The sequence below is a fragment of the Micromys minutus genome, assembly GCF_963924665.1.
Source record: "Micromys minutus genome assembly, chromosome: 17".
NCBI classification, from domain to species: domain Eukaryota; kingdom Metazoa; phylum Chordata; class Mammalia; order Rodentia; family Muridae; genus Micromys; species Micromys minutus.
In genome coordinates this window covers 14,544,552-14,562,403 of record NC_137952.1, presented here as the reverse complement: position 1 = coordinate 14,562,403, position 17,852 = coordinate 14,544,552, and the positions used below count along the sequence as shown (strand labels likewise).

The window sequence follows — 17,852 nt, the reverse complement described above, 5'->3', positions numbered from 1 at the left end:
GCTGGAACAGGGTAGAGACCAAGTGATGTTTAACTATCAGTACATTAAAACATAAAACACAAGTTGCTTATTCAAAAATAGATCCAACATGATCTAATTTAAATTACACTGAAGTAGTTTTAACTACTGGGAAACGGTATTATGTAGACACGGATCGTTTTCTGTCCAATAGCATATGGAAGTAAAATTGTTACAACAGGCATCATTATTATGACAGTATACTGACTTACACTAAAAAAACACACACACACACAATTAAGGAAGTCATTTAAGGCCCATACTGACAGGTATCCCGGAATATATGTTTTTACTAACTTTTGGATACCCCCTGAGCAGGAAACAACCAATAAATAAGAGAAGATCAGCCGTCTCATCACACTTCAGTGGATGAACAACCTGGTGGCAACAGTATGGCACTTTTCTGAATATAGCAGCCCCACCCCCATACTACCCCCCCCCCCAAACACACACACAGTGGAGGGACTGGGCAGTTCTTTGCTCACCTATTTAGTGCCTTTAGTGCTCTTTAGAAAGTCACATTTTTGTCCAGCAGGGAGCAGCCTTACAACAGCCAAGAACTTGACTTGAGTATGAAACAAACCCCCAGAAGAAAACAAGGGCTGTTTGGAATTCTTCAAGTTTACTTACCATAGGTCTGCTCTATAGTTCCTTCAACGTCACGGTGGGTTTCCAGGAAAACCCAGATCTACAGGAGGTCTCAAAGCATGTGTGAGTCATCCATGGTCTCCGATTCCTAAAACAGTCAGACAAAGTCATATGTGAAAGTGTCTCTGACCAATGTTGGGCTATATTAATGTAGAGTAGAAATAGATATTTCTCAGTCAACTGTGTCTTCCCTTTTGTTAGGGCAGCTGGAGGCTTGAATTTGAATATTCATTACCGCTGAACGTTTACTAAATGGGACTATTAAAGTCTTTCATCCAAAAGAGAATTTAGGAAGAAATTAGAAGACATAACAGGTTATATAAAAAGCTAAAAGGCTCTGTGGTGTAAGAGTCATGGGGGTTGATAAGGCAGCCATCACATTTTTGCTTTCACAGGTCAGCATGCATATCTAATATAATTTTTTGAGACAAGGTCTCTCTACATAGTCTATGTAGTTTCATGTGTTCTGGAATTAGCTTTATAAATAATACTGGCCTCAAACTCAGAGATTTTTCTGCCCCCAGAGTACTGGGATTAAAGATGGTGAGCCACCATGTGTGGCTAATCATAAAGTTGAAAACATAGTAGAAAATAGCTGTTGTGGAAAAAAAATGATGACCAATTAAAAGGCAAGATATAATGTTAAAGCCTATGATACAGTTAGCTATAATTCTGCATCAGTTCTTATGACTCAAAGATACAAATTAATTTTGTATTGCCTCTACTCCTATGTGAAATGTCAAAGTTTGCTTTGTATGTGTTTGCATGTGGCTTTTCAGAGTTCACAACAAATAAGGTACTTATCCAACTTCAAATACATATCATTTAGAGGGATTTTATCTGCTTAAATATATTCATTCTATTTGCAGGCACTAAAATCTTAATCCCACTGTGTTACAAGTCTCAAATACATATATTTATTCTACTAGTATATTTTCTCTCTTATGTAACATTTGAACCCTCCCTAAACATTTTACAGTTAATATCCAATCACCTAAATTTCACCTCACTCTTGTTTCAATCACTGAATGACCACCACTATTACAATATATACTAATACTAATGTATATATTAAGCAACAAACTTTTTTAAGTCAATAGGACTTCAGTATTATTAATGTGTCATGCACACATATACAATATCCTTAAAAACTTGCAAAATAAAATTTGAAAGAAATGTATCTATTTAGCACTTGCCAATATTAATTAATTATTTAATACTAATTAACCAATATTAATTAATATTAATTAGTAAATATGAATACTACTATTAAGATGAAGAGTACTGATGCATTATGAAACAGTATTTATTGAGAGGTGAGTGCATGCCTGTCATAGCATCTATGGTGAGAGAAATCAGAAGACAGCTTGCTCAGCATGGTTCACTCCTTCACCATGTGGGTCCTAAGGGTGGGAGCTCAAGTCATCAGTCTTGGCAGCAAACACCTTTAACCATCGAGAAACCTCACCAATTCATGAGCCATCTCATCGATCCATAACATGTTTACCAAGCAATTATTCATAAGTTTGTAATTTCTGTGACTACATTACACAAAACTTTACATTATACATGAACATTACACAAAAGGGACTTCAGTGATTTGAGTAGTATCCTACTTCCCAAATTAATATCCACTTAGAACCATAGTGCATGAGCATATGTTATTTGCAATATAATCAAGGTAAGGGTCAACATGAGACTATACTAGATTAGGGAGGTAATAAACCTAATCATAATGTCCTATTAAAAGACAGAGAATAATACACAGATCCATGAGAAGAGGACGTCATGAAATTGGAGACAGAGGTTGAAGTTATGGTTTCACAACCAAGAATATCAAGAGCCCACAGAAACCAAAAACAGTTGTTTCTTAAATATCTGTAATAAATATGGCCCTGTTGACATCCTGACAATATTTTGTACTTTTGATGTTCTGAAAAATTAAGTTTTCTGCAAAGCCGCCAAGTTTATGTCCATTCGTTATGGCAGGTCTAGGAAATTTTGTAGATCTTGGCAATAGGGTGTGGGGTGTTGTCTTAAAGGAGACTGTACCTGGAACACACTTTTCTTCCAAGTATCTTGCCTATAGGAGAGTCTGGTTCAAAATGAGAAGTTTTATAATAATACTTCTTCAAAGACTGCTATCAAATAATAGTATGTTTTTAAACCAGTGTAAGTGAACACTGAAGGCAGTGAGGAGCATGAGCTTACGAGAGACCATGAAGGGCTCTAGAATATAAAGTATGTTGAATAGAGAAAGGTAGAAGAGTCCAACACACAGGCTGACAACTGTGTAACCCTCCAGCTGCCATTTACTTTTGTGGGGCAACATAAAGAAGTGTCACATAACTGACTTTTAGATGGCTCAAAGGAAAAGACCATGCTGTACTATATAAGGACTATTTGAAATTATTAAATTTCAGCTTTTAACATTGCTGTGCTTAACCATTAATGCCAGATCTCATGGTTTATTCATGGAAGAAATGATAGATTCAAAGGAGGCTTTATTTTATGCCAAACCTGAATTATGTACTATTTGGTCTCAGAGATAACCACTCAACACCAAACACAAACATAAGATAATTTTTCCTATTTCCTGCTGTGACTCCAACTGGTGTTGGTTTTCAGAGAATAATGAAGGATAATCAAATAAGCAAAATATGTTATCTGCCTAAAAGGAGACCTAAACTACGAAGACTGGGAAACCAGGATAGGAATTCTTTATTTGCTATTAGAGAAGGAGTCTACTATTTTAATAGAATGACAGGACTGTTCATAAATCACAAGACTGGGTTTAAGCAGAAAGCAAGTGCTCAGCAGTTATCTGAATGTCTTAAAAATAGTAAGGTATGTACCATACACACTGGTGACATGTTTGAAATGAAAACAAGCCACCTTCATCAAGTCTTCTGGTTGATGTGTTGCTAAACCATAAGGTTTTTTTTTTTTGCTTTTTTTCTCTCTGATATGATTCTTTATTATCTATTTTGTTTTTTATTATTATTGTTTGTTTGTTTTGCTTATGCTAACCCTGAACACCTGATTCTTCTCCAACTCTTTAGGATTATAAGCTCCAGCCCAAGCCTGAATAGAATGCAGGATAAAAGAAAGGGGGGAAGGGGAGGAAAGAAAAAATAAAAATAACGGTGTTGTGATGGCATTCACCTGTCTCAGCACCGGACAAAGTAGACTTCTGTGATTTATAGGTCAAACCGTGTCTACATAATGAAACCATGCCTCAAAATGAATGAATGCATGAATGAATAAATGAATCAATCAATCCATCCATGTATCATCCATCACTGTCAGCAGTAATTCAATGACACAGGTATTGACTTGGGTTTCGTTTTTAGTTCAAACATGGTTTATCTTGTATGTCATCTAAAAATCACTTAACCAATTCCTCTTCCAGTTCTCATTTCAAAAAAAAAAAAAAAAAAAAAGAATATTTAAAAACAGACGAGTTACATGGTTTTTATTTTTCTGCCACAAATAAAATTCATAGTGTAGTAGAAACCCTCTCCATTCAGATTTCAAATCACTAGAAAAATAAGGTACAAGTAAAGCTAATTCTTCTCAGATTTAGGGGGAGAGAAACTTCGAGTAGTTTCCGTTATTTGCAGCTGCTTTGGAGAAGTGACAATTAAATGTGTGAACAAGGTTGTCAGAGTAACACTTGTCATTCACACTGCCTAGGAAAGACCCTCCGAGATTTCCAGAAACACTAATTAAAATTAAGAAAAGCTGCTCACGGGGACTTGTTAGAAAGGTATAGTCTGAGACTGGGGAAGAAAGTTCAATGGTCTCAAAGTTTGTGAACGGAAGTTTCTAAGTATAAAGTCTACTATTCAGCTATCCCTGGATTCTGTCGTAAGCCCAAGAGCTCACCAGCCATTGAAGTCACCGTTACTCCTTTCCAGACAGCACAACCATTCGGGAAAACTCGGTCTCAAGGAGGGGCAGTGGGGATGGGGGATAACTTTCCTTAGAAACCTGAGAGATCTGAGAGGAGTCTCTCTGCTAAACAGCAGGGAGGAAGCGAGCGCCAAATCGTAGTGGCTTAAGAGGCCCTGCGGGCGAAACGCTTCTCCTCTCTCTCTCTTTTTTTAATTTTAACTCGTAGGCACTCGCAAACCAGGAATGTCTAAGGACAGTACCCACCTGCGGCCCCAAACACCAACAGAAGCTCCTCACCTAGGACTCAGACGGACCCGGTTCACCTGGGCCACATACAATCCTCCGGCTTTACGTACCGCACTTTTCAGCAATAGGCCTTGCGATTGGTTGGCTATCAAGGAAATCTCAGTTCTATTGGCTACCAATGGTGAGTAGGCGGGACTTTAGGGCTGGCTCTGACAGGCCGGCCGCTCGAGTTCCCAGAGTTCCGATTGGGTCATCGTAGAGGCTTCAAGATGGCGGCGGCAGCCACCTGCGGCGCGGGTACCCTCAGCTCAGGGTTTGTGGCTTCCGAGGCGGGCCGAAGCGGCACCTCTAGCTTTCAGAGGAGGGGCAAGGCCTCTGGGACCCCCGGAGGGGGCCCTCGGCTGCTGTCCATTGCGGGCACGCGACCGTCGGTGCGGAATGGACAACTGCTGGTATCAACCGGGCTCCCAGCCCTGGACCAGCTCTTAGGTCGGTTCAGAATAAAGACGTGGGCGCATTCCAGGGAAAACTTGGGGAGGGACTCCTGGGGCAGCCCGTTATCCCCGTGCCCTGCCTGGCCCCACACGCCCATTTCCTTTTCCCCTTTCCTCTTCACAAGCATGATCAGGATAGCCTGCTCTGACAGAGGGGGAAGACTGGGGTACGAAACTTGCATGGAGATGTCTTAAGAGCTGTATGCTAAGCCCGCCTTAAGATCCAGACTCTTTACTTCACTCTGCCCAGCACCTCATGTCCACATGACCCTGTACCCCTACACGCTATTATCCTAAAATGATTAGTAATGGAAAAGAAACATATATGGAAAGGAATTGGCTTGTAGGATCCTCTGCTGGTATCTTAAGACACCCTTCTTCCAACCCAGGGTGGCTTAAAGCCGGGACTAACCCACAAAACTTTTCAGCGTTTTAAAGAACAATTCCTTTAGAAAATGCTAGAAGTATTGCCCTCTTTTCCGCCGCCTTGCTACTCATCTTAAATCATAAAGCGGTGTGGCTCTTAAGAGTGAATGCTAATGATGCCTGTTGACTCGAAATGACAGTCCTTGGTATTCAGGTAGTTCTACACCCAGCCCCCCCCCCCCCCAGTGCCATAAATGGGTTCTTATCTCTGTAATCTTTTATGCAAAGCCTACTGAAGAATATACTTGTTTCATAGTAGTGATTTGTTGAAAGGGTTGAGTGGATTAGGTTGGTTGGACAGGCTACATTTCTGTCTGAATGTTGCTTCATAAGAACAAATGTGTGTTTACATTTTGTAACCCTTTTCTTACTGTTTATTATATGTCTGTTAAATCTGGTACATTTGCATGACATATTGCATTTGCCATTGCTTGTTCTTGTTCTTCATTTGACATTTTCTCTGGGTCACTCTCCAGGCTTTTCAAGTAAGTTTAGCAAAGAGGAAAATTACAAGACAAGGAACTTATTAGAAACAGCATTGTTTGTTGATTCTATTATTCCATGTTCTAAATGTATCTTGGTTGTTTTCTACATAAATTTAAAGTAGTTTCACATAATCGTTTCAAACCCATTCAGTTGTATGAGACTAGAAATATGATGCTAAATGCATAATTGGCAAATATTTCACATTTTTTCCCAGTTTGGCCTCAGTTATCCTAGTTTTGAACCCAAAGCTTAGAAAAGTTTGCCAGTTTTAGTGAACTCTCATCCAGGCAGAAATTAATCTGTAAGCTTTAATGACAGCAGATCTTCCCCATCAATCCAACCTATCTCTTCGGCCCCTTAAATGTGTATATTTTTAAATGGGGATAGGTGCCGGTATTCAGTTTCTAGTAATCAAACTCTCAAACAAAAGAACTGCATTTTCAGTATTGTACCTTCATTTCCTCATTAAAATAGCAAAATGTACTTAGACCAGAGCCTGGCACTCATAAGTTCTTAATAAGGTCTTGATTGAAAGAAGGGGGAGAAAGCCCAATCTTGAAATAGTGTAGTTCGGAGAGCGAAGTTTGGCATCCAGGCTCCAAAAATTGATTCAGAAATTTAATGGTATGAGTAGTCACAAAACGCCCGGCCATCTGAGCTCATCTTCATCTTCAGCTTTAATCTCTGCACCTCCACCACAGCTATTGCTAATTTTCGAGAACTGTTTTCAGGGAGTTTGGATACTTTGCTGAAATTAAGATTAAATATTTACCTATAGTCTTTACTCATCTGCCAAAAAAGAACTGAGGGCACCTTTTCCTCTGTTTTGATGGAGACAAATACTTGAACTGTCTTTTTGAAGTTTGCAGAAATGCTTGAATAATGGAGGATTTTAGTATTGGAATCTACATGCTAAAAATTAGTGTTCACTAAGAAAACAGTGGCAATTGATGAAATGTTGTATGTTTTGCATGATTGCAGTTGATTTGCAAAGGTCATAGAAATTCAGGTGATTGTAATAAAAGGAGTTGCTATATTTGGAATAATAAATATACTCAGATGTGTTTCAGTTGTTAACTTAACAGTTGTTAATGACATTTTTGTAACTTGATTTCCTGCCCTGTACGTCTTCTGAAGCAAAAAAAAATTTACATTTGTTTTTCATTAAAATGTTTGGAAGTGAAGCATCTGTTGCTTATGTATATTCAGATAACCACAAGAATCTCATAACCTGAGTTGTTACTTTCAAACTTATTTGATTCAGATTGTGGCAAGCCTTGTATGACCCTATTGTGATAAAAGTGTAATGATAGTGGGGTATTGGGAATATTGTGGAGAATGTTGTGACACTGTAACCAAATAACATATAATATTGCATTATACCCACCCAGTGGTACAGCAGAACTTTCCTGTTGCCTGGAAAAATTGTAGGAAGTCTTGAGACATTCTTAAAGAAGGCTTGACTAAGCAGATTTGGCTCATTAACCCCCACCCTGTTCAGTGTTTATTCAGATTTGGCAGTCAAGGGAAACTGTAGGTGGGGTTTGTGCTAAATAGTGTCTAGCAAATGTTCTATGGAGAAGCTCCTGGTAGTAGTCACTGATTTCAAGACTGATGTTAAGTAATAAATACAGTTGGCTTGTTCAGTGCATTGTCATCTGGAGTGTGAAATGATATATATTAAGCTTGGGCAGTATATATGACAGTTTTTATTCTATTTTAGGTAGCTATACAACTAAAGAAAATATATCTTCTTTCTATTATTATGTAAAGCTGTCTTATATGATTTAATCTCCAGAACCATTATCCCTATTCATAGCTCTGGTTTCCATATTTACCCAGTCAACAGTTGACTTAACCCTAGCCAGAATGCTGGATAACTTAAGACATAAACACATTAACAATATCCCCACAATGTAATTTGACAGACACCATTAATTTGATAGTTTAGGAAACTTCATTTATCTGTCTGTTTGCTTATTTATTTATTCATTCATTCATTCATTCATTCATTTATTATTTATTATTTATGTTGGAGGAGTCATGACTATATATTGATTCAAGCTTTGGGTTAAAGTCCATCTGCAACTTTAATGTATCAAGAAAGATATGTACAAATATTTTACACCAGAGTGTTTAGAAAAAAGATTGAGGTTTTTGTTTTGTCTTGTTTTGGGTTTGTTTTTGAGACAGAGTCTCTAGCCCAGGCTGACTTTAAACTTCTGACAGTCGTTCTGCCTCAGCCTCCCAAGTACTGGGTTAGAAGCATGTGCACCATGCCCAGCAAAAGCTTCATTTTAAATCTTATGTCAGGTGATAGTGGAACATGTCTTTGGTTCGGGCACTCAGGAGGCAGAGGCAGGTAGATCTCTGTGAGTTCGAGGCCAGCCTGGTCTACAGAGCTAGTGCTAGGACAGCCAGGGTTACACAAAGAAACCCTGTCTCAATAATAATAATAATACCCTTTAAGTTTGTATGACCAATAAACTTATTCCATATGGACCGATTTTCACAGTGAACCCTGTAGGGGTCACAAGGTCTCATGCTCACAGATAAAGATTAGAGAAACCAAGAATGTTAAGCGTTTAGATTGGTCTCTTCAAGGAGGGGATGTGTGTACCTGTTTCTCACCCAGAAGGCTGTGAGGGGATGGCATTAATAGCCTGGTAATATGTTAACTGTAAGGCTGGGCCACTACAGACTATTCTGCTTATCCTAAATTCTTTCTCCCTAGACCTTTATATTGAGTGTTGCTTCTCAGTCAATTAAAAAATAATCCTTAAGTGAGATGACACATGATCCTCTGCCTACTGAGCACCTTCACGTTTATTCCACTGAAATTTATATAAGGAGGAGTAGATTAGAGCGGTAGTCCAGAAATATCACCCAACCTTTTTATAGTAGTAACTCTGGCTAGGACGCCACAGTGTAAGTTTATCTTCATCCTTACACTCTAGCCAGGTGAGCTCTCTAGGTCGGAGATCACACCAGATCCTAGGCTCTTAAAGCTGTGGAATCCATCTTCACAGTATAAGTATGTCACATAAAATTGGCAAGAGAGTTTTGATGCAGTCACACCTTAAGCTTTATTGTAGGCTCCTACAGAACCCCAGGTATTGGTACCAGTCTAAAGTTCGAGTGGATTATACACTGGAGCTCATTGGGAAAAAGGGAAAAAAAAAAAAAAAACTGCATTTCTGTAATAGAAGTCTTGATACTAACTTGGCTATCAAAAGCCATTTAGTTAGTTTATCCCTATTGATAGTATCTTAAGGACTGTTCAAAGTTTCCACCACTTAGGATTTTCATAAACATAAGATTTATGATTTTTGAGTGACATTTTCCTGAATTAGCAGACAGAGAATCTGGGATCATTTCTAGACAACCCTCCTCCCTTGTCAGATGTGCGCGATGCTTTGTTAAGCCAATTATTCCTCATTGTTACCGAGTAATTGTACATACTTGGTGTGTTCTACTATGAAAATAATAGCAGAAACAGCAAAACCGTCTCTGACTGAGCATGCTGTGTTTCGCATGCAGCTTCATTTCGTTGGGAAACACCACCTCATTCCCCCATGAACCTTAAAAAGACCGAGAAAAATAGTCGGACATGGAAGTTTCTGCTTGTACTCTTGGTGCTCAGTAGACCGAGGCAAGAATGTTCTGTGAGTTCCAGCACACCTTGGCCAAAAAGTGAGATCCTATCTCAGACTTAAAAATCCTTTAACCTTAATTTCCACAGGAAGTTACCTATGAAAGTTAAGTAGATTAGGGAGATAGACCAGAAAAACCAGCCAACCATTCTGTACTAATAACTCTGGCTTGGACACCGCAGTGTAATTTAATCTTCTTAAACATAAACAGGGTGACCATTAAAGCATTAAAAGTTTGCTTTTTCCATGTAAAGGAAGATAAAATGTGAACTGTCAAATGTGGAAGTTAGCAGTGGACTTTATGTAGCTCAAACTTAAAAGACTGCGTCTCATCCATCTAAACTTCTGCAGACCTCATTGCTTGGAAGATAGAATCAAGGAGATCTAGAGTTGAAGCCTCATTCTCAGCTACTTAGTAAATTGAAGCCAGCCTAAATCACACATGCCTCACGTGTGTATGCACACATGTGTATGCTTGCACCAATGACTGTCACTATTGGCTTTGAAATATTACAGATTTCTTCAAATTATTGAAGATATCACCATGAATTAGTATTTGCCACAGGCTTTTCATGTTCTGGGAACATGTTAATAGTTTTTGATTTTTTGACATAACAACTATGCTTTTTGTGCAGTGGGAAAACAGTATTAAGCAATATAAATTTTTATATTAAAATTTTCTACATGGTGTTTGCCATTACAAAATATTTTGGGAAAGATTTTTATTAGTCGTCAAAATGTGTTATAATTTTTGTTCATACAAACATTATCAAGAACACTTGTCTTCAATTGTCTGGCAACTTTGAATACTTTAAAATACATCAAATATATTTGTAGGCAGGCGGTCTTCAGATGTATTTGTAAGTTTATTTGTTGGTTTTTGAGACATTAATGTCAAGTATTAGTACTTTTAGAAATGAGATGAGCAGCAGCTATTCGTTACGGACTCTTTAGCATGGTTCCAGTACCTTAAAAGTTAATTTCAATGACTCACCATTTGAATTCTATATTCATGATATTAGCCTAGTTCAAATACGTAACAAATTCTAATATTAATATAAATATATTTTTTTCTTTTTTCTTTTTATTTGAATTAACAAAACTTAATTTTATATTTAAACATTTCTAGACTTTGGATATAATTTTTCTAAAAAATAATTAGAATTTTTAGTTCTTATGAGACTCAATTTGAAAATAGAACTTGTAGCATTCACTGTCCACATGATCTTGGCTGTTTGGTTAATTTAGTAACAAGTGTTAAATACAACATTACAGTGTTTAACCACAACTGTATTGGGTGCCTCCTGGTTATGTCAGGAGAAAGAGGGACACTATAACATATTATAAAAGTAAGTATGTGTAGTATGTGACTATGCTGACATGTAATTGTATCAATAAACCATTGAGCAAAGTATTGCAAAATATTTCAAATATTGCTCACAGTGGCAGTTTCTAATGTTCTCAGTGAAATTAATCCAAAAAGTTAGTGATTAATTTTCTTTTTGTGTGTTATTTTCAGGTGGAGGTTTAGCTGTTGGAACACTTCTTCTGATTGGTTAGTATAAAATACATGCTGTGATCCTTCCAACCAGTTGGGTTTTTCTTAATGATTTTGTGAGCTTCTCACTTTGAAGCTGAATATTTAAATGATGAGCTTTCCACGTATGCAAAGCCTGATCATAATACTTTTAAAATTCAAAATTAAGATGGGCAGACATATCTGGAAGTGTAGCTCCTAATATTTAAAAATGTTTACTTGAAAATGTTTACTTTCACTGTTCTCCATTTTAAATTTAATTAAACTTAAAGTAATGTCAATTGCTTTTTTGAAAACAATAAAATCTCAGTATTAAAAGGTGAATTTTAGTGGTTCATTTTGAGAAATGGAAGAATGAATGTGTATACTATATGTGAGTTATAGATGTGTAATACATTGCACAGATTTTGTTAGTGTTTTATTGAATGAAAAAAATGTCAAAGTAGGCCAGATTTTTGTCCATTTTAAAATGACGGTAGTTCTTATTTAAAATATGCAGCCCCATATGGCATATTTCCGCATAGGTCATAGTCTTTCAGGTACAGTGAGCCTCATCAGTTCCACAGTGAAACCACTCTTATTAATGTTTAACCTATTTACTTGCAACGTAACTACTGTTTCTAGTTTAGTCTTGAATCGTCCAGCCTACTTTTTTACATGACCCAATTAAAATTGAAAATATCTATTTTACTGCCTCAAGTTTTTCCTAACCTAAATGGGAATCAATTTGTGTTACCTGTCTGTGAGCAATAAATGGCTCCTTGTTCTCCCCAGGTCTTCTTGATACCTCATGGGGTGGCATTTCTCTTTCATTGCCCAAAACTGATAGAAGAGTCCACATTTAATAAGACCTATAGTCAGGAAACTGAGGGCATAAAGTATAATGATCTAGACATTTATTAGTACCAGGCACCAGTAAAAATGTTTATGGTAATAGATTTTTTTTTAACATAGCAAGGTACTGTTGCAAAGCTTTTGGAAGATTTTCTCCAAGAAGGATTGTAACACAAAGTAATGGTCCTTAAATTTTCACATACATACAGCATTTATCTAGTGACACTAAAACGCTGGAAAATTCAAAGTTATCTATAATATTTCATTACCTATCTCTGCTTAATCACTGAAGGATAATAATAGTAGTTGGAGAGTTGTCCATCATTTGATTCTCACTGTAGGTCATTTATTTTAAGTAAAGCACTTTATATATGCTTCTTTCTTTACCTAATATGATTACTTTATAAACTTAAATTCATATTATCTGTATTTCATTCATAAAATGAGATTTGTGGGGCAGAGTAACTTCTAATTTCATGTAGGTAATAAGAACCCCAGTATTAGAATTCTGCTGTACAGGTAGATATATAAATTTGGTTTTTGAATGAGGTGTTTTTAATTTTTAATTGTTTTGAGAATTGCATACATAAGTATTTTGTATTCACCTTATGCCCACTTCTCCCTCTATCCTATTCAGCTCCCCCTAGGTCCTCTCTCTCTCTCTGTCTGTCTCTGTCTAGACAACACGACCAAGGCAACTCTTATTAGGACAACATTTAGTTGGGGCCGGCTTACAGGTTCAGAAGTTCAGTCTATTATCATCAAGGTGGTGGTCCAGCAGAGTCTAGGCAAGGCCTGGTGCAGGAGCTGAGAGTTCTGTATTTTTACCCGACGGCTGCTAGAAGACTTGCTTCCACACAGCTAAGATGAAGGTATCAAAGCCCACACCCATAGTGACACAACAAATCCAACAAGACTACACCTATTCCAACAAGGCCACATCTCCTAATAGTGCCACATCCTGAGCCAAGCATATATAAACCATCATTCACACACACACACACACACACACACACACACACACACACACACAGATAAACCTGATTCTGTTTAGTGTTTGAGCATGTGTACACTCGCACATGTTTGTGTGTGTGTGTGTATAGCCAGTATTTCTCTATTATAGCAGAATGTTTCTGTTTAAAATGCTAAAATCTTGTCAGGTATGGTGGCATATACCCTTTAACCCATTGCTCTGAAAGCCAAGGCAAGTGGATCTTTGAGTTTGGGGCCAGCCAGTACTGTAGTTATTTACATACATACCCGTAAGTGCAAATGTGCATGTGTGTGTGTGTATACCCCAGGGGAGGGTTGGTGTGGAGGCCTATATAACAGGTGACTGATTTGATTATTTTCCATGTTATTTTTAAATTCAGTTTTGTTTTATGTGTAGGGCTGTTTGCCTGCATGTATGATTATGGTGCACCGTGTGCATACAGTGTTTGAGGAAACCAGAAAAGGGTGTGAGAATCCCTGGAGCTGGAATTGCAGATGTTTGTGTATTTTCGTAATCTACCTCTGGAAGTGGGAGCAAGTGGTTTTAACCTCTGAGCTGTCTGTCTGATTCCTCTCCACGTTACATTTTGAGATTCTGTTTCTTCACTGAACTTGAAGTTCACCAGTTAGTTATGTCTGTGCTCACACCCAGGACTAGGGTTACAGATGGGTTCCTATTCAAACCCATCTTTGAATAGATGCCACTTATCCCAACTCAGAGCTTCCTAGTATGTGACAGGTAATCTGTCCTCTGATTCTTCCCCAGTCTCTATTGTGAATTGGGAAACCATTTTCTCATGAACTAGATTATTATTTACTTATCAAGGCAGGTGTATGTGTGACATGTACCTGTGTCAAGGCAGTGTATTTATAGTTTCAAGTGAAGTAACTATGGAAACTAGAACTAGTGAGTGTTACTACCAAAACTCCGAATAAGTCCATGCCTTCAGAGGATTGCAAAGTAGCTAAATAGGAATGTATGAAAGGCCATCCTATGAGGAGTAAACCACCAAAGATAAATTTTGTATACAAACTTGATTCTTTTAGAACTGAGAAAATCAACTAATTAGGAAGAAAGCTTAATTTTGGCTCATAGCTTCAGTGCGTTCAGTACATGGTCAGCTAACTCCTTTGATGTGGGCCTTAGTGAGGCAGAATGCAGTGGCAGTGGGATGGAACAGCAGAGGAACTTGTTCATCCCACTGTAGCCAAGAAAGGGAAAGGAGGAATTACAGCACAATGTGTTTTTCACTCTAAGCCCCAGGGACCTTCCTCCAGTGGGTACCTCGTCCTAAACTTCCACCATCTCCTGACAGTCTGTTCAACTGTGGGTCCATCCGTAGACTGATTTGTCGAAGATGCCAGAGCCCTCATTATTTAATTGCCCTCCAAAGGCTTCGTCTCTGAACACCACTAAATCGAGGACCAAGCCTAAGATATATGGCATTTGAGGGAATGTTTCAAACCAGAACCATAAAAACACTGAAACAGGCTTTGAGATGATTTGTACTGAAATTGCTTCAGACCATTTCTTACTCAGGTAAATTTGCAACAATTTAAAAGTATCAAAAGGGAAGTGTTATCAGATTAATGGATCTTCATCTACTTCCAGAAATGCCTATTATCACACCAGGTTTTTATAGAAAATGTCATTAATAAAAATATAACTTACACTGATGAATATTGTTTTTCAAAGTATCCCATAATTACATATTTTAAGTTGTAGAAGTAATAAAAGTTATGTGCTGGCCGGATATCTGTAATTACAGACGTATCTCTGTAGTTACTGTAAGTTAGAAGGTTCTTAAATTGAACCACAGGAAGTTGAGGACTGCCTATAGTTGTAAAAATATTTTTGTTTTAATTATCTATTGCTGTATGCCAATAACTAACAAAACTAATAGTTTACAACAGCACATATTTTTCTGTGGGTCGAAGGGCTAGTGACAGCTTAACTGGGGGATTCTACAATGGCTGTAGGCCATGGTTGGATTTCTTTATCTGAGTATGTGACTATGGGTAACAGCTTCAAGGCTCAGACTCCTGTCAGTAATCAGTTCTTTGCTAGCTATCTGAGCCATGGGGTACTTCACAAGATAGCTTTCATTTACCTGAAAACTATCAAGAAAGAATGTTTCTCGCCATAGTCGATGATGCTGCAGTCTTAGGAAACAAGGGATGCCCTGCCTCCTTTGCGTCATTCCTTGTTTAATAGAAAATCACAGGTTCTGCTGCATTCATGGAAGATTCCTGGTGTAAAAGACCAGGAAACAGGACTGTGGGAATTTCCTCAGGACAGACCCAACATATGCTTCATAATTTTAACTTAGTATTTCTTATGATATCAAAAAAAAAGCCTGAGAGCTTTTAGGGTTTTCCTTTGTGAAATATTAAAATACCATTTGTTGTCTTGAGCTCACTTGAAATTATTGAGTCACATTTTTCTTTTAAACATAAATTTTGAATATTCTTTTTATGTAGTGACTACCTTTTTAAACCACCCACCTTTTTCAAAGCTGACTGGACAGGGCTGTGTTGATTTACTTTTGTGTAATTTTGGTTGTGTGCTGCAAAGGCAGGGTTAAACAATTGCGGCGGTCACCATATGTTCCACAGGCTCAAACAGTTACTTTCATTTTAAAAAAGTTTTTTTTATTTTAATGTATTTTATAATAGTACCATACCGTGATTCTGAAGCACTAAAGTGGACAGACAGCCAGAGCTGAATGCACTCTTTCAGCCAAATCACCTGACATATATTTTGAAGCAATTGTGGTCAGCACTGTTAGGCAACAGAAATCTTGGACTCAACCTTTCACTAGCTTTGAACTAGAAGTTGGTAGCATAGGACACGACAACATACAAGGTACATATATCACATAAATATTGTAGATGTGAGACATATGAAAAGGACTTGAAAGATAAGAACAGATTGGAAGATGAAGAAAAAAACTACACACATGAAAACCAGTACTGACAGTAGAAGACTTCAGCAGGGCTGACTTACACAAAGGCAATGGAGGCCTGCTCCAGTAGAAAGTGAGTTCAGTTTCATCCTGAGTTTCTTACTTCCCTTTGTGGGACTCGAGCTCTAAAGCTTGAGAATGTTCCAGCCAACCCCCAACCGTACACTTCATCCAGCAGTGCTGGGGTTGCTGGCTGTGAGTAAGGATGTGGTCTTCTCATTCCCATTGTGCTTCTATCTTCACATAATCATAAAGTCCTGATGGGTTTTACATTTTAAATATGTTTAACTCTTTGTACTCTCCAGGCTTACTGCTATTCCTCTAATTTGCACCATAATTGACCATTTTTGAAGAAATGACTATAATAGCTTTTTAAGGTGTCCCTATATTTAGTATTTTCTTGTAGACCCTACCCATTCTCTTTCCATTGTTAGCTAATATAAAAACTTGAACGTGATAAACCTGACTTAGAACTATCTATGTTCTGTGTCAACACAAGATCCAATGTTCTTTAAGACCAGGGGCTGGAAGTATGGCTCAGTGGTAATAGGTTGCCTAGGAAGTGCAAGGTCCTGGGTTTAGTCCACAGTACCAGAAAGGAAAAAAAAAAAGAAGAAACACACACACACACACACACACACACACACACACACACACACACACACACACACACGGTGGGGGTTACTCTTTTCTCATGCTTCATGTTAGTAACTCAGACCTTTTAATCCCACCAAAGTAGCAGTCTCTTTTCTTTGTATTCCAGGTCAAATATTTCTTCTAGAAAATCTTTTATAGCTCTTGTTTTATTCTCCTTCTCTTTACAGTAGGTATTCTTCACTAATAACTTTATAGTCTCTAGTATATAGCTACATTTCTTTGCACTTATTTGTTGAAACTACCTGATTATGACTATTTAACCTTTTAGTTATATAGAAGCTCTATTGTCATAGGAAAAACTTGGAAATAATGGATGAATGAATGTGTTGAAAACCTTACAAAAAATAATTTTTAGTTGTCAGTTATAAGTAATAATGGGAACGATAAGTAATCCTGGGGTGTTTGAATAATTAGATAAGAGATAATTTTGAATGAAATGTTAGTAGAATAAATATATTTATTTCCAAAGTCTTATATTTATCACATAATATAAACTATATTCTAACTTTGTCTTCATAGTCTATACAAAACCTAACACTTAAAATATCTAGTATCTCTTAACAGCACACTCCTGTAAACTAAAGAACTGGTTATACTTCCAACATGTAATAGCACAGAGAAAACATTTATGCTTTTAAATGGAGGAACTGTGACATTAAATAATCCACCAAAGCAAAATGGGGAAATCCCCAAATCCTACAGCTCCATGTTCATCATTTAGGGTACAAAATTCAACTGGCTAGTTTTCCAAAGGGCTTGGATCATCCCAACCCTTTAACTCTGCCGTCTTAGCTCACAAACTCTCCCACAGGGTTATTCAAGCATCACCCATATTCATAGTTCTCCTTGGAGAGCATCCCATGGTCCTGACATCTCTAACAAAAGTGATTAAAAACAAAACAGAAAACACTGATTTATGATCAATGACCACAGAAAATAGCAAAGCTACCTAATATGTGGGATGGAAGGAATAAACAACTATGTAGGGTATGTGTGT

General features: G+C 37.5%; 2 protein-coding genes across 6 annotated transcripts in view; one reads left to right on the top strand and one right to left on the bottom strand.

Annotated features, from left to right (window-relative positions):
• The window catches only part of IMMP1L (inner mitochondrial membrane peptidase subunit 1), a 49,342-nt gene extending 44,418 nt beyond the window's left edge, over positions 1-4,924 (bottom strand). For 3 of the 5 annotated variants that reach the window (XM_080931553.1, XM_080931554.1, XM_080931552.1), the window contains exons 1-2: positions 4,828-4,924; positions 649-754 (exon numbers count right to left, since the gene is read on the bottom strand). The gene's annotated coding sequence lies outside the window, so the exon portion shown is untranslated. The remainder of the gene's footprint in view (positions 1-648; positions 755-4,827) is intronic. The other 2 variants (XM_080931556.1, XM_080931555.1) reach the window with 1 other exon arrangement.
• Positions 4,925-5,078: 154 nt separating this feature from the next.
• The window catches only part of ELP4 (elongator acetyltransferase complex subunit 4), a gene marked incomplete at its 5' end in the record, with an annotated part of 172,168 nt that continues 159,394 nt past the window's right edge, over positions 5,079-17,852 (top strand). The window contains 2 exons of the mRNA XM_080931152.1: positions 5,079-5,298; positions 11,388-11,423. Coding sequence (XP_080787278.1) covers positions 5,079-5,298; positions 11,388-11,423 — 256 coding nt within the window. The remainder of the gene's footprint in view (positions 5,299-11,387; positions 11,424-17,852) is intronic.